This window comes from Cydia splendana, chromosome 13, assembly GCF_910591565.1.
Source record: "Cydia splendana chromosome 13, ilCydSple1.2, whole genome shotgun sequence".
NCBI classification, from domain to species: Eukaryota; Metazoa; Arthropoda; class Insecta; order Lepidoptera; family Tortricidae; genus Cydia; species Cydia splendana.
The window spans coordinates 154,419-182,156 of record NC_085972.1 but is presented as its reverse complement, the minus strand read 5'-3'; the positions used below and the strand labels follow the sequence as shown (position 1 = coordinate 182,156).

Below are 27,738 nucleotides of genomic sequence, written 5' to 3'. Positions count from 1 at the left end.
GTACTCATGGTATGTCAATATCGCCGGGTACCATCTGCCACGTTTACCTAACCAGAAGATCTTGTTTGTGGGGCTCACACCAGCCACTCGGTGGGCGGCTTGGCGTACAGCGGGGGTCCCGGGTCCCGTCACAGGCTGCAAACCGTTGCGTCCGCTGGAGGTATCGTCGTCACCTCCGGATTCATGATAGTCTTGACGCGCTGCCAACCAAGCACGTTGTTACGACACTTTCAGCAAGTAACAGAAATATCAATCAAGGAGACGAAGGCCATCATGTGAAATACTTAATACGGCGATGACAGTTGGTTTAGGCACGCAAAAGTGCAGTCGACTATAGTTTCGTTCGGGTCACTGGCTTTTATTTTACCTGTCGTGTGTGGAGGTCAAAAATCGAGGGTTTAAACCTCAGTCGTGAATGCAAAATATTACTCAAAATTCTTACTTCGCGTCTGATATTAAGTTTATCTGCCCAACGCAGTGTTGCGTGAGACGGCGGAAGAATTTGTAGGCGGTACAAAGAGCAGTAACTAACAGTGTCAGCGTGAGATGGTGCTCGATAGAGACAACGACTGGCAGAGAGACTACGCAGGTTCGATGTAATGGAATCACTCACGTTGTAGAAGTTCCCTGGTGGTGTGATGAGGAACTAGTAGATGATGTAGAGCGGGATGACGAAGACGGTGGTCCCTATCAGCCAGCCAGCCGACCTGGATGAACCAGGCGTGGTACTCGCCGCCGAGCATCTCCTGCTGCTGTAGCTACTCACGTTGTAGAAGTTCCCTGGTGTGATGAGGAACTTGTAGATGATGTAGACCGGGATGGCGGAGACGGTGGTCCCTGTGAGCAGCCAGCCAACCTGGATGGACCAGGCAGGGTACGTGTACTCGCCGCCCAGCATCTCCTCGTGCGCCAGCAGCGAGAACACGAACAGCACCAGCAGGAACACGGGACTATGGGGACATATAATAGAAATAAATTCGATTTATTTTGCTTAAAATATGGTACATAAGATATTGCAAAGCTTGATAGAGGTTCACACCAAGAAGTAGGTACCAGCATCCTGATATATATGATTTATTATGATTAACATGTGGCTACAGGACATTTTGTTATGTACACCATTCTTTGTATTTAGTTAATGGTTCAGTTTATAACGCATGCCAAATAAATAATTAGGTATTGGTAGGTATCAAGGTTTCGTTTATCGGTATCGACATCTTCGGCTGAGTTTCATTTCGCGGCAAACAGCTAAGTGTGCATTTTAAATAACTGGATGTAAATGTATTCCTTGCGGGCTCCCGACCATATTAACTGAGCCGATTGCAGAAGGAAAGTCGAAACTGTACACGAGCACACGGCCGCCCTCGCCACCCACCTGATGTAGGACTAGCAGGCGCGCTAGAATCCGCCCGGCACATGCCCCAGCATGCCCTTGACGTCCTGCGAGAAGCGGCCCACGCCGTACACCTAGCACTAGCGGCCGCCTTCAACACATGTAGGACTAGCAGGAGCGCCAGAAGTAGCCCGGCTCGTGATCCAGCATGCTCTTGACGTCCTGCGAGAAGTGGCCCACGCCATACACCTAGCAAACGCCGGCCGCCTCCAACACGCACCTGATGTACGACCAGCAGGCGCGCCAGAACCAGCCCGGTTCATGCCCCAGCATGGTCTTGACGTCCTGCGAGAAGCGGCCCACGCCGTACACCCAGCAGACGCCGGCCGCCTCCGCGAACACCACGAACAGGATGGCCAGGCCCGGCCCGTACACGTTCAGCAGGTCCACCAGGTACACGCCGCCCTGCATCACACCCAAACATAACACATGGCAGACACTTAGAGCGGTGTAGGGAAGAACAGCTTTACCAGCTTTAAGTTTTATGTGGCACCAGATTTACAATTTACAACTTTTGGAAAGCGTTTCAAAAATAGTGAATGAATTAAAGCCTGACAACAGTTTATTTGACCCTCGCCATTTTGCGGATTTTCAATGGTACTAATTTCTTTTACTGGCAACAAGAGTACTCTTTGACAACGAACGTTGGATGTCATCGAGTGTCACCGATGTATACAAACGGAAAATATCTACGAATATATTCAAATATGAACGGTTTTATTACAAAAATGCCAAAAAAAATTACCAAAGATGCGCAAAAAATTGTAGTGAATGCAATCAAATACTTACAGCTTAAAAAAGACGAAGGATTACATAGCATTCCTATAAACAATGTTTTAAAGTTGGTTGTTGACATGACCGGTATTGACATTTTATAGTGCGGTTTTATTGAACTGGTTAGTTGTTAGGTTTAAACTTTAATATTTCATTTAAGGTTTATGTAGATCGACGATAAAAATCCTATAATCGAATTGGAGACTGAACATTTTATAATCGAGGTTGGTGGTCCTGAAAGCGACACAACATCTGATGAAAATCAGACTTCGTCAGAGTAAGAAAACGAAGAATATAATAATATTGAATATTTAGAATCAGATTTTGACGAAAAGGTAAATTGAAAGAACCGAATTCTCTGTAAGCAATGTTTTGACATTACTTATACGAGTATCAACCACGTATCAACATGAAGCCAATGCCCACTACCCCGACTATACATGACGTACGCACATTATTGCCATACGTAAGCTGTTTGCAGCGACACTATCTCAGGGTTAAATAAACTGTTGTCAGGCTTTAATTATTGAATTAGTGAATTAATTATTATAAAAATGTCAGTATCAATTTATGAATATAATTAAAAATTATAGTGATATGTCATCTGTGAAAATACTCTTACTTTTAAGTAATTAATATAATAAAATATAAATAAATATAGCATTTGAGCGCTTAGGTAATCTTTAATTGAATAGTAACACTTTAGCAATAATAATTTAATTAATGCGAATGTCAATTAGAAGTAATATGTTTGATCGGCAACGCACTTACAACCACTGTTGTGTTGCGGGTGTCCATGGGCGGCGGTAATCTCTTAACATCAGTCGATTCATCTGCTCGTTTGCCTCCTAACTATATCATATAAAAAACCTACTGCCTATTGCCTGCCTACTGGAACTTTCAATGAAATTCGATAAACGATGTAACGATGAAAATGCCGCTACCGCTACCACTTCCATATCCGATAAATTTGCCTGTTGCAAAATTTTAGAATGAAATCGGTTAGAAGCAGAAACCCAATACCGGTATATTTTTCATTCAAAAAATCGGTATCACGGTTGTTTATGTACCTATATTTATGCACTTAATTTAACTATTGTGATCAATCATTATGCTTACCTAAATACTATTCTACAATATCAAAGAAATATTGTGAAAGGTGAGAAATGAGATATTTTGATTTTTAGTTATACCGGTAACAGTTCCTGATTTATTCCGGCTGATTACAGGTATATGTATAATAAACTAAGCGGAAAGATTTCAAAACTTAATGTAGATTTAGCTTGACGTGTTTGATTGAAAATAGGTTTTTATTACGATTGCATTAAGCACCCCAAACAGGAAAGAATTAAACTACGGTAAACATGACCGCATCAATATACGCCACTCCGCCTAATAGAAACCCTTGATTTTCAGCGCCCGTGGAACAGCGTCTCATCCATCTCACTACTTTTACACCTCCTCGTACATTACGCGCTATCAGCGCATTACAATAACTAAATAATTCATTCGCTCTCGCAATGACCGCGATAGTGACCGGACGAACGCGCCGATAAATTGCTGGGGAAGGCCGAAGGGGCACATTGCTAAAGACGTTTTCTGTTCTGCACACTCTAAACTTTTAAATGTCAGAAAAGAAAATGTGATCGAGCGTATGTATGTATGGCTAATTCTTTGGCACATCTGCAGCCTTAAACAATAAATGTTATATCATCAGGGGGCTCGGCCAAGATGAGAATCGAGTTACATCGACGAACAACCGAAGACGACATTGTTGGAACTCAGGTTAGCAATCCAATGCAATGATTTGTGGGCGTGAAATCAGATCCCGGGATTCGCAGGTCAGCTCCCTAACTCCATGTGAGACTATCGAGTGTTACAATTTGTGTGAAATGTGAGAGCTCCTCAAATCTGTTTTGTGGTTCCTCGATTGGGTCATTCGCAGAAGTGTTTGTGATAGCAAGTGCGATAGTCGCTTTACACAGTAGGTACCTATATGCAACTAATATTTATACCTTATGTACTGTCCTTCTAATCTAGCTTTTATCTCCAAATGCCTAAATGCCTGTAAAAATTATCGTTTTAATTGACACTTATTTTGTTAACCAAAATTTTTAATATTGGGTTCGGATTAATTGATTTAATATTGGACCCAATACTTAACCCGCCAAATGTAGGTTAATTAAAAGCAGTTGATTAAATCTCATTAAATCACCATCCATTACAATCATTTTTAGCTCCGTTTCGATATTACGAAGCGAAAAAGACATGCAAGGAGAAACCGAGGATAACTTACACAATATCGTAATTCATAACAACATACCACTCAGATCTTATAACATACCTAATAATTTAAACTTTCACGATTATTAAACATTATTGTGACGTCTAGGTTCTGTTGTACAGTCAACGGTAAAAATATGGGTGTAGACAACTTACTCAAAAATATGTCCCATAGTTCTTAATTCACTGACATAAGAGTTATGGGACATATTTTTGAGATGATTTGTACACCCATATTTTTACCGTTGACTGTATTACAAGGTGATAAATAAAACTCAGTTGGTCAGTCAGGTGCTTGCGACGACCCGCCCGCACGCCATGACAGTTGACAACAGAATGTCGACTTGCAGGGAGTTCGCAATGCACTTTTATTGTATAAACGTCACAATTATCAAACTACACAACGGGACTTAATCGCGTATTTAAGTTTTAAGATTTACCTCCGACGTTTCGAGGACGGCGTTGTCCCCGTGGTCTCGGAGAAGACTGGCTCAAGTTGACATCAACATCTTCTAGCCGCGCGAGTTTTTCGAACTACCCGCACTTGGTCTTGTTTATCAGTTTGACGATATTCGTTTCCGCTTACATTTACTAATGACTGGATTCCATGTGGATGAGATCTTAAAACCCTCGTCCCGATTAAAATTGCAATGTTTTTTTATTTCAATGGCTTCCCGCCCATTTCCACTGTAGAAATGGCGATCTGTGGAAAGGATTTTAGGGTTATGCAGCTCAATCCAGTGGTTTGGTCCTGACTCCAGCAAATGCTCAGCCACGGCAGACTTGTTCACCTGACGATTTTTGACAGCTGCGATATGTTCCTTAACTCTTTCTGCTATGGTGCGCTTAGTGCTGCTTTGGTGGTTTCTCACCACCATCCCCGTCACTTACAATCGGTGGTAGTGATCCAAAAGATTCGAGCCTTAGGAGCTCTTTTTTCAGGGCTCGCCTCATCTCTTGAAGCCTAAAAGGCTAAAAGCCTATTTAGCTCTTTAGCCCTCGAGCCTAGTTCTATTTAAGAGCCTAGACTCTTGGGGTTAATAACCTTATTAAGCCTCTAAAAAAAAGCCTATTTAGCTCTTTAGTCCCCGAGCCTAGTTCTATTTAAGATCCTAAACTCTTGGGGCTAATAACTTTATTAAGCCCCAAGAGTCTAGGCTCTTAAATATAATTAGGCTCGGGGGCTAAAGAGCTAAATAGCCTTTTAGGCGTCAAGAGATGAGGCGAGCCCTAAAAAAAGAGCTAAAAGGCTCGAGTCCTTTGGATCACTTCGGTGGTTACCTCGCTTGTAAACAGAGCACATGATTTGTGTGACCCTGAATATTTAAAGAGTGAGATGTCGTGTAGCAACAGGATAGTTGTAGGGTGACTGGAGAGGGTTAGAAGTGATAGGCTCGGTGTCTAGTATAATAATTCCATTTATTCTATTCGCTTATGCGTATATTTATATACATGTATTTTATCGCTGATACAAGCAATATGCATTATGTCGCAGCAATCCATGAAGTTACTGTTAAACACTAAATGTAGTTGTTTACTACATTACAGTCGCATATTCAGGAGGTACTAAGACGGAACGGGTACAAGGTAAAAAAGTGGCAACCCAGACGAAAGGCAAGAGGGAAACGTCCTGATGTCTCCAGACAGCCGGCATTTTTGCCATATGTAAAAGGGGTAACGGATAAAGTTGGCACAGTACTTGGAAAGTACTCTATAAAGACGGTGTACACTCCTTTATCCAAAGTTGCAGGGAGCCTAAGGTCACCGAATGACGTTATTCCGTTCCAGTCACCTGGCGTTTATAAAATAGATTGCAGTTGTGGTAGTTCCTGTATCGGAGAAACTAAGCGCACCATAGCAGAAAGAGTTAAGGAACATATCGCAGCTGTCAAAAAATCGTCAGGTGAACAAGTCTGCCGTGGCTGAGCATTTGCTGGAGTCAGGACCAAACCACTGGATTGAGCTGCATAACCCTAAAATCCTTTCCACAGATCGCCATTTCTACAGTAGAAAAGTGCGGGAAGCCATTGAAATAAAAAAACATTGCAATTTTAATCGGGACGAGGGTTTTAAGATCTCATCCACATGGAATCCAGTCATTAGTAAATGTAAGCGGAAACGAATATCGACAGTCGATAAATCGAATATCGTTAGTGTTGTGTGTCGACAGAGTAACATCCCTAATGCGCAAAACGTTCAAACTGATAAACAAGACCAAGTGCGGGTAGTTCGAAAAACTCGAGCGGCTAGAAGATGTTGATGTCAACTTGAGCCAGACTTCTCCGAGACCACGGGGACAACGCCGTCCTCGGAACGTCGGAGGTAAATCTTAAAACTTAAATACGCTATTAAGTCCCGTTGTGTAGTTTGATAATACCTAATAATGTCTGGGAGACCGAGCTTTGCTCGGAAAACATATAAAAACTCAAAGATGCGCGTTTTTTTATTTTTTATTTTATTTTATTCGGGATGCTTACTGCCTAATATACATAGGTTAATAGACTTATCTACTATATGCAAATTACAAGCTTCCCAGCGATAAGACCGATTCTAGATCGATTTATCGCCCCCGAAAACCTCCATATAGCAAATTTAATTGAAATCGTTGGAGCCGTTTCCGAGATCACCGAAATATAAATAAACCAGAATTGCTCGTTTAAAGGTATTAGATAAGTAGTAGCACAGGAACAACTCTATAGCTTTAAAGTTAAAAGTAAAGTGCATTTTACTTAATTGTTCTAAACGAGACGGCATCCAAAGCCGAAATCGAACCGCCGATCACAGACACATAAGTCTACACATCGGTAACTCGTGGCATTTAGGTAGCACTTAAAAGATTAGTTTAATTAATTCCTTTTTTTAGTGGTTTTTTTTCTCGACTCGTATAGGAAGAACATTGTCACATCACTAGTCTGTTAGAAACTGTCAAGTGCCACGAGTTACCGATGTGTGCTCATCACTAATCTTTTAAGTGCTACCTAAATGACACGAGTTACCGATGTGTACACATAACATAGTTGTATTATTTTCAAATATATAACACACAATACAAATATTTTATTTATCAAATAATTAGGTTTGTTCCGTAATTATATATTCAAACGAGCAAGTTTCAAGAGCTCTAATGCTCAAATAAATAGTAGGAAAATCGGTGAAATAATATTTTGTGCCGATGATGAAATTGACGAGGAGATGCAAAAAACGCAAAATGCGCAAAAAGAAATTGGAAGTCGTTCGGCATGATCCTGTGTTCTCGCGACGTTGCGGGGTGCTCCTGGTGCGGACGATGTGGTCTTTAATATATGATGATAGGGTCTGGTTTTGCTTGACCAAGTAATTTTTAAATGTAGGTAGTGCTCTGATGCCTTCAATAATAAAGGTAAAATAATAATATACATAAATGTCATGCTTGATATTTAATGAGCTGTTTATACGACGATGAAACGAGCAGTATACCTATAATTATAACAAGTATTATTTTATTTACGGGTTACGAGTTCATGTAGTATAATATACTACATAATCTTTCTTAACCTTGTAAAGGAATTTAGTTATGTATAATGAATAAAAGCCAAGCATTGTTAGGAAACAGACGACAGGATGTCAAGTTCACGATGAATACTTCTCGGTTAATTAGCTAATTACATTTTTTATTTTGTTCCTCTACAGTTATTTTTATTTATTTCAAAATGCCGTGAGTCGTTAATTAGTTAGTAGACTATATTGCCAAGGAAAGTTAAAGTACCATATCATACAGGGACTTTATAATTTGCACCTTATTCCTTCGTGTGTAACGTGTAAAGCAAGGCAAAGCGGCTCAGACAGTCGGCTCGAGTGGCTGCACATAGGCTCATGAAATGCGTTTTTGAAATTCACAGGCCAATTCGAACTGGCCTGACTGATCAGAATGACAACTAACTAATGGCACCCACCGCGTACTCTTAGTCTCTTACCCCGAATTACATGTTAAATATGTGCAGTACCAACCCTTGCATTTCAATAAAATTTCACCGCTGATAACGGGGTCTGTTCATTACGCTCGTACTTGTCCGTACATGTATTGGCGCCGGAGAGACACACAATAACTAAATAACACGATTCAAATATCATTCTGAGGTCAGTGTACGTTCGAAATGGCCTGTCAGTCTTTTACTGGCAAACCGTGGTCTGCAAGAGTTAGTTAATTCTAAATTTTTTAATAATTATTTGAAGATTATTTTTCATTTATTTTTTGCCTAGAGAAACCTACCTTATAACAGGTTGGTTAGGTGTGCGCCGTGTGCGAGCCATTTGCAGGAATCATTATGAAAATTCTGAGTTCCAATTCGTAAGAACTATAACGAGGAATGCTTAAAGAAAAAAATCCGGTTCTTTAATCCCAAACCAGTTCCCGAAGTATGCCATACTTACAAAGGTGCAGGTGGGTAACGCGCAGATATAGATGAGGCATAATAGCACAGCGACAAATATCTCTCGGTGTCGGCCCAGCGCGCGCGGGTACTCGTCGCAGAGGGCCGTCGTTACCGCCTCCAGACCTACACAAAAATTACCACTTCATTATTGTAAAATATAGATCATCAATTCATCAAGTATCACAGTGTATAAGGAACATAAGTTATGCCCTGCCCTGCCAGGCTTAAGGATGACTCACGCTAGACCGAGCCGGGGCCGGGCCGGAGGTTCCGGAGCTAAGTTTTCTACGGAAAGCACCACGTGATCACCGATCAGCCGTCATAGAAAATGACATATCGGACGCCTCGGTCCGGGCACGGCCCGGTCTAGCCTGAGCCATCCTTTATCCAAGAATTGTCAAAATGTGATTTATCCTAAAGATAAAGATAAAAGATAAAAAATAGTTTATTCAAGTAGGCATATTACAATGCGCTTATGAACGTCAAATAAAGCTATACCGGATCTTAAAACTGATGTATGGGAGCGTTTGAACACAGTTAATTTTTTTCCTCTCCAGCGTGGTATACAGTGCTCCAAATTCAAGTAAGATACTAGATTGTGTTAATCTCGACAGTCAAGTTTAGGCTGTTGTGGTGTTATTTATCAAAGTCTACAGACTAGATCCCGATTATGACACGTGAGGTAAAATAAAAGACTATAACAATAATGTCATGGTGGCGATGGCCTCGGGGTACACGATGAACACCAGCCCCAGGCCCTCAAGGCCCACCTCCTCGACGATCTCGTTGTTGAAGAGTTACCTCCGAAGGTGCTGTCCAGGCCCAGCGTGATGAGCATGAGGAAGAAGATGATGGCCCAGAAGACGGAGCCCGTCATGGTGGCGATGGCCTCGGGGTACACGATGAACACCAGCCCCGGGCCCTCAAGGCCCACCTCCTCGACGCTCTCGTTGTTGAAGAGTTACCTCCGAAGGTGCTGTCCAGGCCCAGCGTGATGAGCATGAGGAAGAAGATGATGGCCCAGAAGACGGAGCCCGTCATGGTGGCGATGGCCTCGGGGTACACGATGAAGACCAGCCCCGGGCCTTCCAGGCCCACCTCCTCGATGCTCTTGTTCTGCACGTGCGCCATGTACCTGCTCACAGAAAGAAAAAACAGGTTAGCACTGGAGGTGAACTGACTACTATCTGTGGTCTCAGGTTACACGTAATTTAGAAAAACTTTGCCATATACACCACGCCTAATTTACGATTCTATACAGTTTTATTTTGTGTACCTGACAAAGTTTTATATTCGTCGTTTTTGCCCAATCTGACTTATAATGTATCACTCATGGTGAACTTGGTATTTCTATTATCATTAAACAAATTGCAATACATATTTGTAATAAATTTGAATGTAGCTATGTTACCTTTACCTTGTGCTCTTCGCGGTAGCAGTTGCGGATAAATATGTCAAAGAAGAATTCTCACCCTAGGACGGAGAAGATTACAAAACCAGCAAGGAAACTAGTCAGGCAGTTGATGGAGGAGGTGACGAGTGCGTCGCGGTAGCAGTTGTTGTTGAACTTGTTGTAGGAAGACAGCGCGAGCAGCGTGCCGAACCCCGGACCCAGAGAAAAGAAGATTTGCGATGCCGCGTCGATCCACACCTGGCAACATGACTTATTATAGGTAATATACAGTGATGTGTCTGAAATGAACGCCCGTCAAGAGTAAAATAATCAAGAAAAAATAGCATTTGAAAACCATAGGCTCCATTATTGTAACTTGTAGTTAACTCAGGCGGTTCTCACCTTAGAGTTTTTAAGCTTGTGCCATTCGGGAGTGAGGTAGTAGCGGATGCCCTCGGTGGCGCCGGGCAGGGTAACTCCCCGCGCCAGTAGGATCAGTAGCACCACGTACGGAGCCAGCGCTGTCACCCACACCACCTGGCACAATAACAACACAGAGTACCATATGTATGCTTAGTAGCTATAGTCAGTCCATGAAAAGTCTGCAGCGGATTTGACCCACGCAGTGCACGTGTTATTTTAAACGTCAAACTTCTATGAAATTATGACGTATAAATGACACTTGCACTGCGTGGGCTATCAAATCCGCTGCAGACTATTCTTGGTCCAACTCTATGCGCACCATCATATGTGACACAAAAATGTCAAGTAGAATAAGTACTTTCTGTTCTAAGGCTGACGGTCGGAGTAGATTTAATCAGAGAATGACTTTGATCGGAAAAGATCTGATTATAGTGTTAAGAAAGGTAGATTAAATAAAACTAGTCCTTGACTTCTCTGAGAAAATATTAGTAAAATTTAAGTTGCTTAAGGAAGTATACCTTGCCGGCACTGCGCACGCCTTTCCAAAGCGAGAAGTAGACGAGCACGAAGACCCCAAACACGCAGAGTGCTAGCGATGGCTTGATGGGGCCCATGTCGTCCAGCCCGTTGGACCGCTGCTGCTCCAACACGTTGCGTCTGCGCACATTCATGTATTTCAATAACGAATACCTAACTGTAAACATGTCAAGAAGATTGATAACTAATAAGGTCTTGGAGGGATCCTATCTTGCCCACGTTTGTCCTATTCCCGGTAGATCTAGAGAGACTTCTAGCATATTTTCTTTTAGAATTATCGTAACGTAAAGAATTCGCTAACATTGAATACCTTAAGAATTAAGATTATTGATTAAAACAATTGATTCATTGTGCCTGATCTATTTGCTGGGAATATTATGCAGCTCGAAAGAATCAACAAACAAGCTCCACTAAAAGAAGATCGTTGCTCACGAAGTGGAGTTCATCAAGAAAGCGGCTCTATGCCACGGGCAGGAAATATAGGTCTTGGAAAAAAGGAAATGATATTTAATTCCAGCGGTTGTCTCTGGTCCAGAGCAGCTCCGAGTTGATGGAGGCACTGTGGTGGAGGTGTTAGGGTTTGTCTACTACGCAGTGATGGGGGAGCAGAGGAGGGTTTTCCAGGGGCTGTCTTTGATTCAGGGTCCGAGTTCCTAGAGCCCAGAGGATACTCACTCAAAGAACTCTTTGGCAGGGGTTGAGGCATTGGGGTTAGTTTGCTGCGCGGTGACGGGGGAGCAGAGCGGGGTGTTCCAGGGGTTGTCGCAGCTGGTCCAGGGCAGCTCGGAGTTGATGGAGGCCAGGGAGGCCACCAGGTAGTACACCGCCCAGCCGATGATGGTGTTGTAGTACATGCCCATGTAGATGTCGATCATGCAGATCGCGTAACCGACTCCTGGTAGCAAACACACATTTTAATCTCGAGCACAATTTGAATTTTAAATAGGTAATTTGTAAATAGAATGAATAACACGTGCGATTGAGGGGCCCACTGATTAACAGTCCGCCGGACGGTATCGGCCTGTCAGTTGTTCGGAACTGTCAAAATTTTGTTCTAACTGACAGGCCGATACCGTCCGGCGGACTGTTAATCAGTGGGCCCCTTAGTTTTTTGTTGGTATTTGGCAGAATAGGTAGATATGGTTAATTAATTAAGATACGTATGCGCTTCTTTGCTACAGGTAAAAAAGTTGTTGTATCAAATGGGCATTAGCATGTCAACGTAGCGTATTAGCGTGTACATCAAGCGTATGATCAAAAACGCACGTCAAGGATATGAAATAATTAAAAAGAATGTTATCAGACTTATAATTCTCATCGTAAGTCCGAAGAGGCCATTGTAGCAGACAGACGGACAAAGTAGGATTAATAGATTCAGAGCAGGCCGCACGCCGCACCCGAAGCCTGAACAAAGATGCACACAAAAAGCAAGCGACGGGTGCCGAGCGCCGAGCGCCTTTGAATGGCTTGGCTTTATACCTTTTTATTACCTACCCATTCTATTTGTGGGTACCACTACAGACCACTAGAAGAAATAATAACTAAATTGAAAGTCATGATTGAAAATCATTATGATATTATAATATATTCGAACGAGCGAGCGAAGCGAACGAAGTTCTTACATTCAACTTTCAACACGCGGCTGGCTAGCGGCACGTCCCGGTATTTCGATGTTTTTAAGCTGAACTGTCAGAAGATAGTTTGATACTCAATAACTAAAGTAAATTTGTTCTAATTTAAATGAAATTGGGTAAACATATAGTCGAGGGCATTATATTTTAGTCATTAAATTATGAGCAGGCTCAGTCAAGAGGTTATTGAGCTAGAAAAGCTTAGAAGGCCAAAAATTGAGGCTTGCTATTCTGGTCATTTTATTTGCAAGAAAGTATGGTCGAGTTTGGTATCAAATGAAAGTGCTCGCCTTACACTTTTATAATATTGTTTTTAAATTTACCATTTTGAAATAATTAGCAAGATAAAAATAAGCCATAGACCTATATAATAGGGACAAGACATATTGTTCTATACGTAAAATTGCTTATACAAATAGCACCCATTTTGACGGCACACACATAAATATATATCTATCTCGTTTTTACTCAGCACTGTTACCAACAGCAAAAAAAGATGACAGTATTTCAGTACGTACATAAAGTGTTTCATGAAAATACGTATTAATACCTAATGCGGCCGAAAATCCGCCATGTTTAGCGGCCCAAATGTCATTGTCAGTCAGTTCAGCCGGTACTTGTCCTGTCAAAAAGTCGAAGAAAACCACCAAATCAGCCATCTTTAACCTTACACAGGTACGCTATAATTTACATTAAAAATATTGGTTATTGTTAATGTTCCTGGGAAATTTAAAGATGTTTCACATTATAAATAGCAAGCTACTTATGTGCAGTTATAGGTAATGAAGTGATTTGCCTTGTTTAACTATATTTTTACGCTTAAATAATGTAAACATTTGAGCTAGGGTTAGACATTATTTATCGACTTTGATATCGATTTATTGTGATTGCTAATTTATATTTTCTTATTTTATAGGTTACCAAGAAATGAACATAAAAAGAAAAAGTGGCTGAAGACCCTGACCGACCGTCTCGGGAGCACTCGGGTCCGTGGGGTCGTTACTCCACAAGCTGCCCTGCGGGCTTTTTTTATATTATTATTATAGTTTTTTATGTAATCGTATGTTTTCGACATTAAGAGACTATACATCTCTAAGTAATTGTAATATGTTAGTTTGAACTGGTAGTTGCAGTTAGTTGTATTTTATAAAATTGTTGATGTATTGTTATTATTTTTGCTTCTATGTAAATTCAACGTTGACGTGTAAAGGTGCCCTTGTGGCCTATTTGCTGAATAAATGTTGAAGAAGTTGAAGTTGAAGAGCGGAAGTCATTCCTTATTTTTGTAATTAAAAAATAAATGTTCTGAAGGTGTTTTGTTTTTTTCACCCGTCGCTTGATAAGTTTGAATTTGTATCGCTCTCACTTATAGGTACGGCGCACCAAGGTCGAGGTGCGGTGCGGTAGTGTGTTACGGACTTTAGGGTTTTGGCAACACATCAAAATTGATTGTAATAGAGAGGTAAAGTCTAAGAAAAACACGTACACTTATTCTGACATCCAAAACAGATGGCGCTGTACTGCGCCATGTGTTTTGCGGTCACTGAGTTGTCAAACGTCAACTTTTGAAAATCAGAGTTACCGTAAAAATCGCAATATGTATGAGTTGTACAGCGTCATCTCGTTTACCTGTCAAATTCGAAGCACGAAATTGTCTTAGATTTTACACATCTTACTCAATCAAAGTACCTATCTTTTCACATATCAATATACTTACTCATAAAGAATATTTACTTAATACTTACTTACTTCCTATTAAAATATAAATTCTACAAATAATTCATACTTAGTATTTTAAATAAAATGAGCCGCGTCCGCGAACGTTAAAAAGTTATCGATGTATCGATAAAATCTAGTAACAGTAAAAATCTTTTGGGCAATACAAAAACCGCCATGTTTAGCGGCCGGATGACGTCACAGTGGCACGCATTTTTCGTTAACGTTTCACTTCCATAGGTTTCATATTTCAGTGGGCTTACCATAGTTACAGTTTATTTTAATCTATATGGTGACTTAAATCTATCAGTTAAGGACAGACCTTGCAATAAATCCACGGGATTTTTGATCCAATGCCGCCTATAGTGCGACATAAAATAGTAGAAATTAAATAAAATGGAATTCACAAAATGTCCATACAAAATTGTTGCCATGTGTAAGCATTTTACGTTAAAAATGTGACAGTTACGTAGAAAGTGGCGCCCTCATTTATTAACCGACTTCCAAATTTCAATTATCAATTCGATTGTGTGTTTTTAGGGTTCCGTACCTCAAAAGAAAAAAACGGAACCCTTATAGGATCACTTGTGCGTTTGTCTGTCTGTCTGTCCGTCTGTCACAGCCCATTTTCTCCAAAAGTACTGGACTAATTAAGTTAAAATTTGGTACACATATGTAAATTCGTGACCCAAAGACGAATATCTTACGTAAACAAATGAATTTTAATCATGGAGGCCACTTTTGGGGGGTAAATGAGTAAATTAAAAAAATTTTTTTAAACTATATTGTGTTACATATCAAATGAATTTAAAGAGCTCATTTTAAGAATGTCAAATATATATTTTTAGTAATTTTAAAATAAATAGTTAAGAAGTTATTTAAGAAAATAGCCAAAGCATTACCACCCCCCCCCCCTTTATCTCCGAAACTACCGGGTCTAAAATTTAGATGACAGGAAAACCTATTAGAAATGTGCAGTCAAGCGTGAGTCGGACTATTTACTTAGTTTTTGATCTGATCCCTACGGGTTATTTAAAGGCAATTTATTCGCGTTTCACATATAAAAAATACATTGTTAAAAATTGGGTAATGTAAGGAACCCTTGGAACGCGAGTCCGACTCGCACTTGACCGGTTTTTTTGTAATGTTTGTTACTCCATATCCCCGTCATTACTGGACCGATTTTGAAAATTCTTTTTTGGATTGTATGTATATACATACAGATTGGTCCCGTTTTTGTCAAAACCCAGTTCTGATGATGGGATCCATGAGGAATCAAGGGAGCTCCTCAAATCTTAAAGGCATACATATAGTGATTTATTTGTTTTTATCAACAAATCAAGCAATAAGCATATGTACATTCAAAAAAGTGACATTTGATGAAGTAGAACTGCTGATGATGATCAGAACGGAACTCTTCAACGACGCATAGTTCACGTTTGGCGATTTGTCCTCTTCGTTATGTTTGTTAAGCAAATTAAGTTTTTAAGCCACATTTTTGTCAAGCTCGAGTTCTGATGATGGGATCCATGAGGAATCGAAGGAACTCCTCAAATCTTAAAGGCATGCGTATAGAGATTTTTGTATTTTCATCAGAAAATCAAGCATTTTCATTAGAAACTGTCGCATTTGATGAAGTAGAACTGCTGATGATGATCAGAACGGAACTCTTCAACGACGCATAGTACACTTTGGCGATTTCGAATTTCTATTTTGACGGAGCTGGCCCTGGACCCAGACCTGGACCTGGATCCGGGCTCTTATCTGGACCTGAACCCGGACCTGGATCTGGACTTAGACCTGGACCAATACCTAGACCAGGACCTCGACCTGGACCCGGAACTGGACCCGGACCCGGACCCGGACTCGGACCCGGACTCGGACCCGGACTCGGACCCGGACTCGGACCTTGACGCGGAAAACCACTGATACCTAAACTAAATAAACCACTATGATTACTACCATAAAATGTAGGTACTTACTTATAAAGTATAATGATGCCAAACTTACTAGCCCCTCCCGTTCAAACCCCAGTACACCGCACCGCACACGCCGTTAAGTGGGTTAGGTTAGGTTTGAACTGCGATCCTCACAGAACCGAACAAAAGAGGGTTAGGTTAGGTTAGAACTGCGAGCCTTACAGAAACGAAATGCTACTAGAAAAGTGGGTTAGGTTAGGTTTGAACTGCGATCCTCACAGAACCGAACAAAAGAGGGTTTGGTTAGGTTCGAACTGCAATCCTCACAGAACCGAACTGCTATCACAGAAGTGGGTTCGTTAGGCTAAAACTGCGACGTCTGCGACCCTTACAGAAACGAAATGCTACCTACTAGAAAAGTGGGTGGTTTTACCTCCTTAGAAGTCGGTTTATTTTTCTTAAAAAATATTTTCTACTATTTTACGTCGCACTATACGAGTAAGTAGGTGCAACAAAATCGCTCTATATAATTTTTGCCAAACCGCGAGTTCTCAGTTCGGGGCGAACTACTAGTATATTACCTATTCTTCGAGCAACACTGGCTTCCGACACGAGATATTATTAATCTAATATCATGGATAATCAATTGTTTGGTACAATTGAATGGTCTCTATTGTTTATGTAATACTAAATATCCCCGCCTGCCTTCGTAAAATAGAGGTACTTAGTAGCTGCATTTATATGCCGCGGCGCGAAGTTATACCGACAAGGCACTAAATTGTCACAAATCCGATCATCGAGAGCACAAAACGAATTCAGCAGCCCGAGAACTAATAACAAATCCACACCAATTCAATTAAGCGGCGCGTAAACTTGGCGGCAACTTGTGACGTTTCAGCCGCCATCTTGGATCGAATCAGCGCCATCTGTCGGCAATCAAATGATGCTGCGCTGGTAATTAGTTTATGAGTGCGATAACAGATTGGAAAATCTAATAATATCGCTGCGAATGTGAGAGTGAATTTGCTTTGCTGACTATACAGAATCATTTTTACACCCTTCATTTGTCATACACGAGTGAATGCTCTGATTCTACTTAGGTCATTCTTAACAAATTTTGAATGAGAGCAACCTGAAAATTACGAAAAAATATACTTGGCTATTTCATACATTTCGTTGCAACTGATTAAAAGTCAATATGGGAGAGACCGACCGGCCCCCAGCCCCAGTGAATGGGATAAAGGGCAAGCGAGCGAATGATGATGATGGGAGAGACAAAGATTTATCGCGATATCTAGGTTAAAGTGCTATTGTAAAAGTTGAATAATAAGACATACGAAACTTTCACCTCGCTAATTGCTATATAGGGGTTGAAATAACACCCGGAATAATCTGTATAAAATAGCTTGTACAGTGCACTGTAAGTACAGCGCAACGCCAAGCTGCAGTCTAGAGGAATAAATATGCACAGAAAGTGATTTAGAAGATGTTGATGGAGATGGAGAAAGTGGTATTTTAGGTAAGTACTATAATGATTATACGTAGAGGTTTGGGCACTAGAGTTGAAGTCACACAACAAACACAAAAAAATCATGTAGGTAATGACAGCGAGATTTTGAAATTAGTACTCTTTTTTCGTACCGATTGCAAGTTGAACCGCCAACTGCAAAATGGACCAAATAGAGTTTCTTCAAATAATTTTTATTTCATTTATAATCAGGTTCAAAAATTTCATAAAATATTGTACAAAAAATATATACAAATAATCATTAAAATTCCTCTTAGGGGCTATTCATAAATTACGTCATTTTAAATTAGGGGGGGGGGGTCTGGACATCGGATGACGGTAGCATGAAGTAGGAGGAAATGGGGTCATTTGAAGCATGATTTTTTGATGATTATAGGGGGGGGGGGGTCCAAAATCGTCAAAAATCGATGACGTAATTTATGGACAGCCCCTTAATTAATATTAGCATTATTCACACAATTACCTAAGTAGGTCTTTAAAGTATATTTTTTTATGGTGTGAATAAGTCACATTCACTCATTCCCTAATTAAATATTGTTTTTGCGATTGGTAATCAGTGTACATAGTTCTGTTGTGTGTGTAATCATTCATCTCAACAACTCTCCTGCCGATATCTATGTATACGTATGTCACTAATATCTGGGAGACCGAACTTTGCTCGGAAGACATATAAAAACGCAAAAATGCGCGTTTTCCCAGAAATAAGACCTAGCTAGACCGATTTATCGCCCCGAAAACCCTCATATAGCATATTTTATCGAAATCGTTAGAGCCGTTTCCGAGATCCCCGAAATATATATATAAATAAATATATGTACAAGAATTGTTCGTCTAAACTAAAGGTATTAGATTAGATAGTTAAACCCCCTTATTCATATATAAACGCGCTACAAGCCTCAATTAGCTAATAATCGTTTGCCTTTATCTGTCATTTTGACTTATGTATTTGTAAGAAAGGGACAAAACATAATTTACCTATATCCAGGCCCGTAAAGTTATACGAATAAGGGGGCTAGTATCTATCCATGTTATTTTGACTGACCGTAATTATTGTATTTAATTATCAATGTTTAATACAGCTCATACGACATTAACGAGATATAAATATCGTTTATCAGTTATCACTTTTAATGCCACATATGTGTGTTGGGGCGTTCCATGGGGCGTTAGGAAAGCATCAGTCAGGGCGATGATTGTGCATCGATAGGCAGCAAAGACACGCTGATAGCGTTTATGACGCGTTTTTATGACGGATGATATTCCAATTGCTGTCTGAGTGCGGGCAAATAAAACAGTGTAGGAGGAGGGCATGCGTGCCACTCATGTTTAACTTAATGTATATGAATACTGTTCAGAAACGTTCAAAAATTGATTAATATTTGATCCTTTTTCTTTAGCTTAATTTTAAGGTCTGCAATAAAATCAAGAGAATTCACTTTGCCGCTTTTTGTGATTTGGAAGTAAACCAGCGTTAATACCACAGTCCACTTCTTATTTCACCACCTTTACGACACCTGAGACCAGCGAAGATTTTACAATACCTACATATTCTCTTATATGGATAGGCCTTAAAGGTCACGTTATACCGGATCCCTTAAGAAGATAAACGTTCGCGCATCAAATGGGATCACACAAAATTTCTCAAAGGCATCGCTGGAATTTATAGACTTGATTCGGGAACCACTGAATATGGACCGGCTAATGTACGGTGATTTGTACTCCGTAAGTGCTTATTGATAGTGAAATTTGTGTAGAATTATTTAAGCTGAATTATTGTAACTATTACTTACCTCTTTAAACGCTAATTAGATGTCTCACTCCGCAACTAACGTAAATTATATTATTTAGCTCCCTGAGCTTGGAAATGAAAGTAGGACAAAAAGGAAACAGACTCAGATGAAACAGATCATAGAGAGTCTGAGTCTGAGGGCCTTTTTAGGGTTCCGTACCTTAAAAGGAAAAAAGGGAACCCTTATAGGATCACTCGTGCATCTGTCTGTCTGTCCGTCTGTCACAGCTTATTTTCTCCGAAACGACTGGACCAATTAAGTTGAAATTTAGTACACATATGTAAGTTTGTGACCCAAAGACGGACATGTAACGTAAACAAATTTTAAACATGGGGGCCACTTTTGACGGGTAAATGAGAAAATTAAAAGAGAATTCTAAACATATATCTAAAGTAAAAAAATGATCACCCCCCCCCCCCCCCCCCCCCATTTATCTCCGAAGCTACTGGGTCTAATGAAAAAAATACATAAAATAGTTCTTTACCTATAGATGACAGAAAAAACTATTAGAAATGTGCAGTCAAGCGTGAGTCGGACTTATTTACTTAGTTTTTGATCCGATCCCTCCGGATTTTTAAAAGACATTTCACACATGTTTCACATAAAAAATACATTGTTAAAAATTATGTAATGTACGGAACCCTTGGAACGGGAGTCCGACTCGCACTTGGTCGATCGTTTTTCGCGATAGGCTCTGGCCACACTGCTGTTAACACCGACTTCGCAGTGACAATGAATATTGTAATTGTAAGTGGTATTGTTATTTCGTAGTGAAGTCTATGAAATAGTTTTCGACTGGAACATTTTGCATAAAAGTTCCTTTAAAAAGCTCTAACAAAACTTGTCTAAAGAATTGTTTCGTATTAAGAGTCGACAAGTTTTCTAGCTAGGGAAGGAACTTGTGATTGGTCAAATTACGATGTTGGTCGCTGACGGCGGGGCGGGGGCGAGGGCCCCGGGCTGCGGGGCTCCGCTAATAGAGCACGATCATATTCTTATACACTTACTTTTCGAACATTTCGGGATTTGGAAATAAATACTCGCTTTAAATATTCTGAATTAGTAAAAATACGTTTTGTCTGAAATGCTTCTTAGTCGATAGATAACTTTAAAAAAAATGCCTAAAAAGTTGTCTATTTTCACTTACAACCACATAAAACTTAAGGTAAGAACATGTATTGCAAGATTGACAAGTTAATAAGTTTAACCCTTATTAAGGCAGAGGCGATTTAGCAACATACTGCACTTCAAAGTCTTATTAAGTAAAACTAACAATCCAAATTAGGGTTAACAACATAAGAGGTTTATTAAACGCCAAACAATATCATTACGTTTATGAACATAACCAGTCATGTAATCACTACACAAAAAATAGCATAAAAACCTACAATAAGTAACGCGGGTTCAATTTTACCCGCCATTACCATTATTTTATATTTTTTAGCAATATTATTTTTCATTAAATTAATAGAACCGATGGATTATACATTAAATAGCACGCAAGTTCTAGCAACAAATGAATAGTTATTCACCGAATTATCGGCAGTTACGAGTAAAGCCAATAATATTTTTTTTTATTACTTAATAAAATGAGTGTATCGATGTTTTACTGTATATCGACTGCTTTGTATCTGTTTCTGTAACGGACAAACAATGCGGAGTGCCGAGCTCTGCGATCAGGAATCAATCAATCATGCAATCCTCGAAATCACGGCTACGGCTCGAAGTTGGCGTGTCGGCGCTCGCAAAACACCGTCTCTACTTTAACTCAAGTGCTATCTCTGTAGAATATTAAGTCAATGTCATAAATATGTATTATACTAGTATACTAGTTTATGTATTATATGTTGCCAAGGGAACTGAAATATCTATGCCCGTACGAGCTTAATAACAAAATTAGTACCTACTCGTATTCACATATCTTAAAAACTAGGTATTCAAACACTAAATAAAGTGCAGCAAGTGCGGTGGTATTATATATTCATTCTCAGAGAAAATATAAATTACGACTTAAAATTTAGGTTATAAAATGGTAAGTTATAATAAAGTAAATTAAATAGTAAGCCACAGAATAAGTAATATAGGTACTATACCTATTAGTAATGCTTGGTGTTTTGCTCGTGGCACTTCTAGATCGGGGATTTTTTTTCAAGTAGGCTTAGCAACAAGCACTTATGAATAGTCCACTTGGGCCATTAATATTTTTTATTTACCTAATACATAAATAATTACTAAGTAGGTACTATACCTACCTACTTAATATTATAAATACGAAAGTAAATCTATTTGGCTGTCTGATACTTAGAAGGAATATTCTGCAGACCAGCACTAATAATGGGTTTAGATGAACTGGTCCGCTGCCCGCGCTAGGGCTCGGAGCGCGGGGCATGGTCTGGAGCGCCCTGCTAATATTTGCGCTGCGGATTGAGGAATGGCGTCGAGGCCGACATTAGGCACACGTGCGTAGCCACTATAGCCTCTTTTACAAATACTACGAACGCTCACGATTAATCCATAAAAAAACCATTAATGTTGTAGATCCCTGTAGTAAATAGAGGATACTTTTTTAGAGTAGAAACAACCTAAAACAACCCAACACTTTTTTAAATACGCCCAAATAAAAAAAGAGCAATTCTCTAAATATATAAATTCCGTAATCTTTCCTCTTCCTTCTCTACGAGGATTGTATTCACAGTCTACATGCCTTAGCACACTTGTCAAATAGACGCTAGAGCAAGACAAAGCCGATTGCTGGCTCGCAGTAAACGCGGCCCTTTATAAATATACAGCAGGCAATGCTTTTAACGGTGGCGCTGCTTAAAATGTATGAACGCCAACAGCGGTCACATTTGTTTGGCGAGTGATAGCTTTTAACACGAGAGGGTTTCGAACCACTCTAGCGAGGAGATCGGGCTCACAACTACTTACCCCGTGTTTAGAGTAGGTACTTCATGGGGGTTTGATTAGAAGATAGCGCCAAATAATTAAAAACCTTTTAATTTTGATTGTGTACGTGCAATTCTACCCGCAATCACGATTATTAATGAATTTATATAACTAACTTTATTTCAAACGATTCGACTAATGAGGTTCATCGAAAGTGGTAGTACGAAAAGTTCCACATTTATTAGTTTAACAACACGATTGTTTTGTTGTTGCAGTTAGCAGGGTTGGGCAAAATACTGGCTTCCACGTATTTCAAATACAAATTACAAAATACATTTTTAAAAGTATTTGAAATACCAAATACAAATTACGTTGGTGACTGGTATTTGAAATACAAAATACAAATTACAGTGTTTAAAATAATGTATTTCAAATACAAAATACAAAATACTTTTCATTTTTTTGTTTAATCATTTAGTTTTTTTAACGAATATCCTTTCCTAAAAACTTATTGGGTCATTGCGCTTGTTTTCGTCCAGCTCTAGTTTTCGTCCACTTGACGAAATTTGAATATAAATCTACATTGCTGCACAAATTTGGACTGATTTCAATCCTTAGCTAAACAATATATCTGTCCACATATAAAAAATATATTTCGCAAATAGTAAATTAAAACTGAAATATATTATTTGCTAATCTGTCAAGTGGTCGAAAACTAGAGCATGGACGGAAACTACTGCAAATACCCTATCCCCTGGCTGTTGACGAAAAGTTCCGCGCAGAATAGCTCGCTCGCGCATGTACCTATTTGCCCTCGTACAAGTTGTACATTATATTAAAAAAAAAACGTTCCATTTTAGGATCATAGAATTTAATAAAATGTATTTCGTAGAAATGTATTTTGATGCTTGAAGTATTTGAAATACAAAATACTAAATACATGTGAGTTCAGTATTTGAAATACCAAATACAAAATACTTTTCCAGGTAGTATTTGAAATACAAATACAAAATACTAAAATGTATTTCAAATACGTATTTCAAATACATGTAATTGAAATACTGCCCAACCCTGGCAGTTAGTATTCCCCTTTCAGAATTCTAGACACATTTTTGAAAGTTTAAGCTTAATGTTTTACTGTTGTATTTTTTGAAGTTTGTTACTATTTATTGCATTTTTTTATGTAAGACCCTCAATGTCTTTTATGTTTATGATTAAGTAATATTATGTTTGACTACCAACCTACTTGAACTACCTAAATATAACCCCTGATTTGTACTTACTGATAAAATAAAATATAGTATTCGCAACTTCTCAGCGTCGACAAACAGTTAGGTACCTATTGGTCGTAGTTTTCTAGTGATTATCCTCGGTTGGTAATGTTTAAAGCTACTTTGATGTGTTTGTAAAGGCCTGAATGGCGGAGCCCGAGGGGCCCTTTCAACATGTAAGTATATCTTATCTATCGGCTCGGAGCCACTTTCATAAATAAGCTATTGATCAATGGATTTTATTTAATCGTAATTGATACCGCTTTACCTACAACATTTGTAGATATGTATTAGATAAGACAGATTTTGTACAATATTAGAACAGTCGACTAAGTTCATAGGTCCTATGTATTGAAAATAGTTGCAGCACTGATCTGTATTAAACGTGGCAGGTATATAATAGATGTAACGTAACTATAAGTAAAAACCTGCCAATGTCGAGCCATGCTCAGTATAGGGTTCCGTAGTTACACGTCCATCAAAAAGACTTATTGCAAAATCTCAAAATCGGCTGAAACGATCATGTTCGCTATAGTTTTCCTTGAAAGTATTTACTAAAAGCTTTACTTTCACGATTTTTCATATTTTTTGCACACATGGTTCAAATGTTAGTTGGGGGTGACTTTTTTCTTTCTGAGCGATAATTTCCGATTGAAAGACCTATCTGATTTCAGAGCGAAAGACCTATCTAACGACACCCCACACTATAGGGTTGAAACAAAAAAAATCTGCCCTACTTTTCGTGTAGGGGAGCTATACCCTAAAAATTTTTTTTCTAGTTTTTATTGTACAACTGCCCGATTCAAACTTTAAGATACGTCAATTAATAGATCTAGAGACGATATGGATTAGATGTGTCAGTGTCAAAAGTGACGTTTTTGTTTGAAGAACTTTGTCGGCGGGGCGCGACTTTGTCGGCATAACTGATTTATACGTCCATGCTGAAATGTGATCTTTCTCGCTATATAGCTCTTACCTTCACGGAGCAAAGCCGCGGACGGACGGACAGGGCGAAACTATAAGGGTTCCAGGTTGATTATGGAACCCTAAAAAGGTACAAATATTTTTGTGCTCTACAATGAACAGAATCTGCTAGGGGGCAACATCGAGTAGGAAACAACGTAAATCCAACTCCATCAGAAATAGCACTTGTACATTTTTTTATTAACTGCCCACATTTAGGGAACTGCGATCTGCACTGGAACAATGAGTCCCGGCCGGCACGCCATCCCCTGGCCCGTGGGACTACAATCGTACAATCAATCACTTAGCGCTTCATCTCCTAAGCAAACGGGACAATCGGCAATCGCGCCGAGAATGACGACAGAAGTAAATACGTATTTAATAAACCATAGTTGTACGAAAATCGCGTCGAGGGAGTCTTTCGACTTTACGTCAATCGGTTATAATCTGTCACATGAATGTTGTAACATTGATGATACCTACTTACGAGTACCTACTCATGAATTTACTAGCTACTCTTTGAAGCTTTTAGATTGGCAGGGTTAGAACAGTTAGCCACATACGTCACTTTTTTGTATGGAAATGAGCTCGTATGCGCCTACGGTACTTTGCGATCCGAACGTTAGTAAAATGGGGTTGGCAACTGTCAAAGGTTTGCGCCATGATGGCGCCATCATAGCTTGAATGATAGAGTGACCTTTGAGGGCGGGGCAGATGCGCTTCCAGAGCGTGAGGCAGCCGCAGCGGTGGTACTGCCCCAGCGCCAGCTCCATGAAGAAGAGTGGCAGCCCGCCGAACAGCAGCATCACGCAGTACGGGATCAGGAACGCACCTGCAACATTACTCTTTTCAGAGACACACTTCTACTTTCTACTCAATGGAATTTTAACTCTCGTGATTCATATTAACACTATAATACGCCTTTGAAATGGATGTAGTGATCTAGGCTTACCGAATAAAGTCGTGCGTTTCGCTTAGTGATTAAAAATACAAGAAATACTATAAAACTTTCAGCAATCGTAATAAGTTAGTAACCATAGGTACCCGGAATTCTATCACCCAAAAATATTACGGATTAAATTCAGTGCATATTGATAATATTGATAAGGTATTCTACGTTATTAGTAAGTCCATCGTGAAAAGCGTTCAGGTAGATAATAAAAGAGCATTGTATTTGTATCAGAGTGTCAGTTACGAACACAACTCTCTTGACTTTTCTGAGAATGTTAGCTTTTGGTAAACTTCTAAACCAAGACACCAAATATCTTTAGATCAAGAATCAGTTTCTTCGTTCGTACCTACGTATTTTTTTCTGTTGGAATACTTAAATCAAAATGAGTATTTTAGTAAAGGTTACCTCCTCCGTTCTGGTAGCAGATGTAAGGGAAGCGCCAGACGTTGCCGAGGTCGACGGCGAAGCCCACTACGGCGAGCAGGAACTCCGCCTTCTTGGCCCACGTCTCGCGCTGCCGCGCCGGCGTCAGCGACACCACCACCGCCCGGGCTTTGGGCGCCGGCTGCAACATACCTACGTTGGTTAACAACACAAATACCGACAGCACCATTCTTGGCCCACGTCTTGCCTTTGGCGCCGGCTATTGGTTATAATAGACGGCACATCTTTGGCGCTCGTCAGAAGCTTCTTTATATTATTACCAATGTGTCTAATTTGATTATTCTTCTTCATTCTATATTTGCCCCTCCCCCCTACTTACCGGGGCGGTGGCGTCGTTGGGGGTGGTGGCGGGCGGGGGATCCGGTGGCATGTCGTCCGGCTCGTCGCCGGCGCAGCGCCGCTCCGGTGCCGGACTGTCCCCCTGTGTCAGTGTGTAATCAATAATTAAAACCATCAACCATTCTCAACTAAGGACATAAAATCACGATTTCTTGAAAGGATTACATCTATACGTTCGTTCTTGCGAGAGAAATTAGTCAATTGCTAGTCACTTTCTAGCTACCGTTTCGATGGAGGCCTGGAGGTAACGTACCTAGGAGGGGGTAAGGTAGCGTCGTATAGAGCTAGGTAACGTAAACAGCGATGGATAGTGTACTTTCGTAGATTCTTATTGTTACGAATCTTGTGTTTCTATTACAGTATTAATACTCGACTTTAGATTGATTCCTGGGGTCTTGTAAGTAACTTCACAAAACTTCTATGCTTATGATTATGAATATGTTACGTAGGTCAGGACTGTAAAAACGTGCTGATATTAGAGAAAAGCTAACGGTTGAGTACCGTTCAGAAAGCCATTACCATTACATTTGTCGGCCCAATCTCCGAGGCCTTCTTGTTTGTGCTCGACTGTCAACACAGCCGCGAGTACTACAGTCCACCCATTCACCGGGCATTTTTACTCCTTTCCCTGTTCCCTTATATAAAATGACCCCTAAGCCCTTAGTAAATGTACGTAAACTTGGTTCAATAGTATATTGGTGTGATAAATCGCTTGGTGAGCGCCGTGAGTAATCAGGCCACAGTCAACACGTGGCTCTGGTTGACAAACAGACCGACAGATTGCCGGATAAATAAAAATAATGAACAGTGACCGGCCGCAGTGCACACTTACCCAGAGGAACCACTAGATTTACCAGGTGACTTACAATTCACATGTGTGTAGATCGACTGTACCTATATAAATAATGTAGTGATTAGTAATGTCCCATAGCCACGATTTAAGATCTCGCCCAAAGACGGAAAGTTTTTCCATTTTCAAAAATGATTTCGTTTAAAATTCGGCTTGAGGCGTGTGTCAGATATTTAATGTATGTTTGATCTAGCCCGCTCCTATATGTTTACCTACCTACAACGCGTGACATTA

At 40.0% G+C, this 27,738-nt stretch overlaps 1 protein-coding gene across 1 annotated transcript; it reads right to left on the bottom strand.

The window, feature by feature from the left end:
• Positions 1-26,769, bottom strand: LOC134796475 (sodium-dependent serotonin transporter). Its single transcript, XM_063768667.1, has 12 exons — positions 26,635-26,769; positions 26,277-26,436; positions 25,617-25,751; positions 11,891-12,110; positions 11,197-11,335; positions 10,658-10,792; positions 10,335-10,513; positions 9,828-9,997; positions 8,861-8,985; positions 1,614-1,798; positions 767-950; positions 1-200 (listed from the first exon to the last, which is right to left on the bottom strand). The coding sequence occupies exons 1-12, from the start codon at positions 26,767-26,769 to the stop codon at positions 129-131; spliced, it is 1,839 nt and encodes a 612-aa protein (XP_063624737.1). The 3' UTR covers positions 1-128.
• Positions 26,770-27,738: the final 969 nt, after the last annotated feature.

Excerpts from the sequence above, each read along its gene's own strand:
- LOC134796475 (XM_063768667.1), bottom strand. The coding sequence starts at position 26,769 with ATGGTTTTAATTATTGATTACACACTGACACAGGGGGACAGTCCGGCA. Across the intron at positions 25,752-26,276 it reads CTGCTACCAGAACGGAGGAG|GTGCGTTCCTGATCCCGTAC; the intron begins GTAACCTTTACT and ends GTAATGTTGCAG. Across the intron at positions 951-1,613 it reads GCCTGCTGGTCGTACATCAG|TCCCGTGTTCCTGCTGGTGC; the intron begins GTGCGTGTTGGA and ends ATGTCCCCATAG.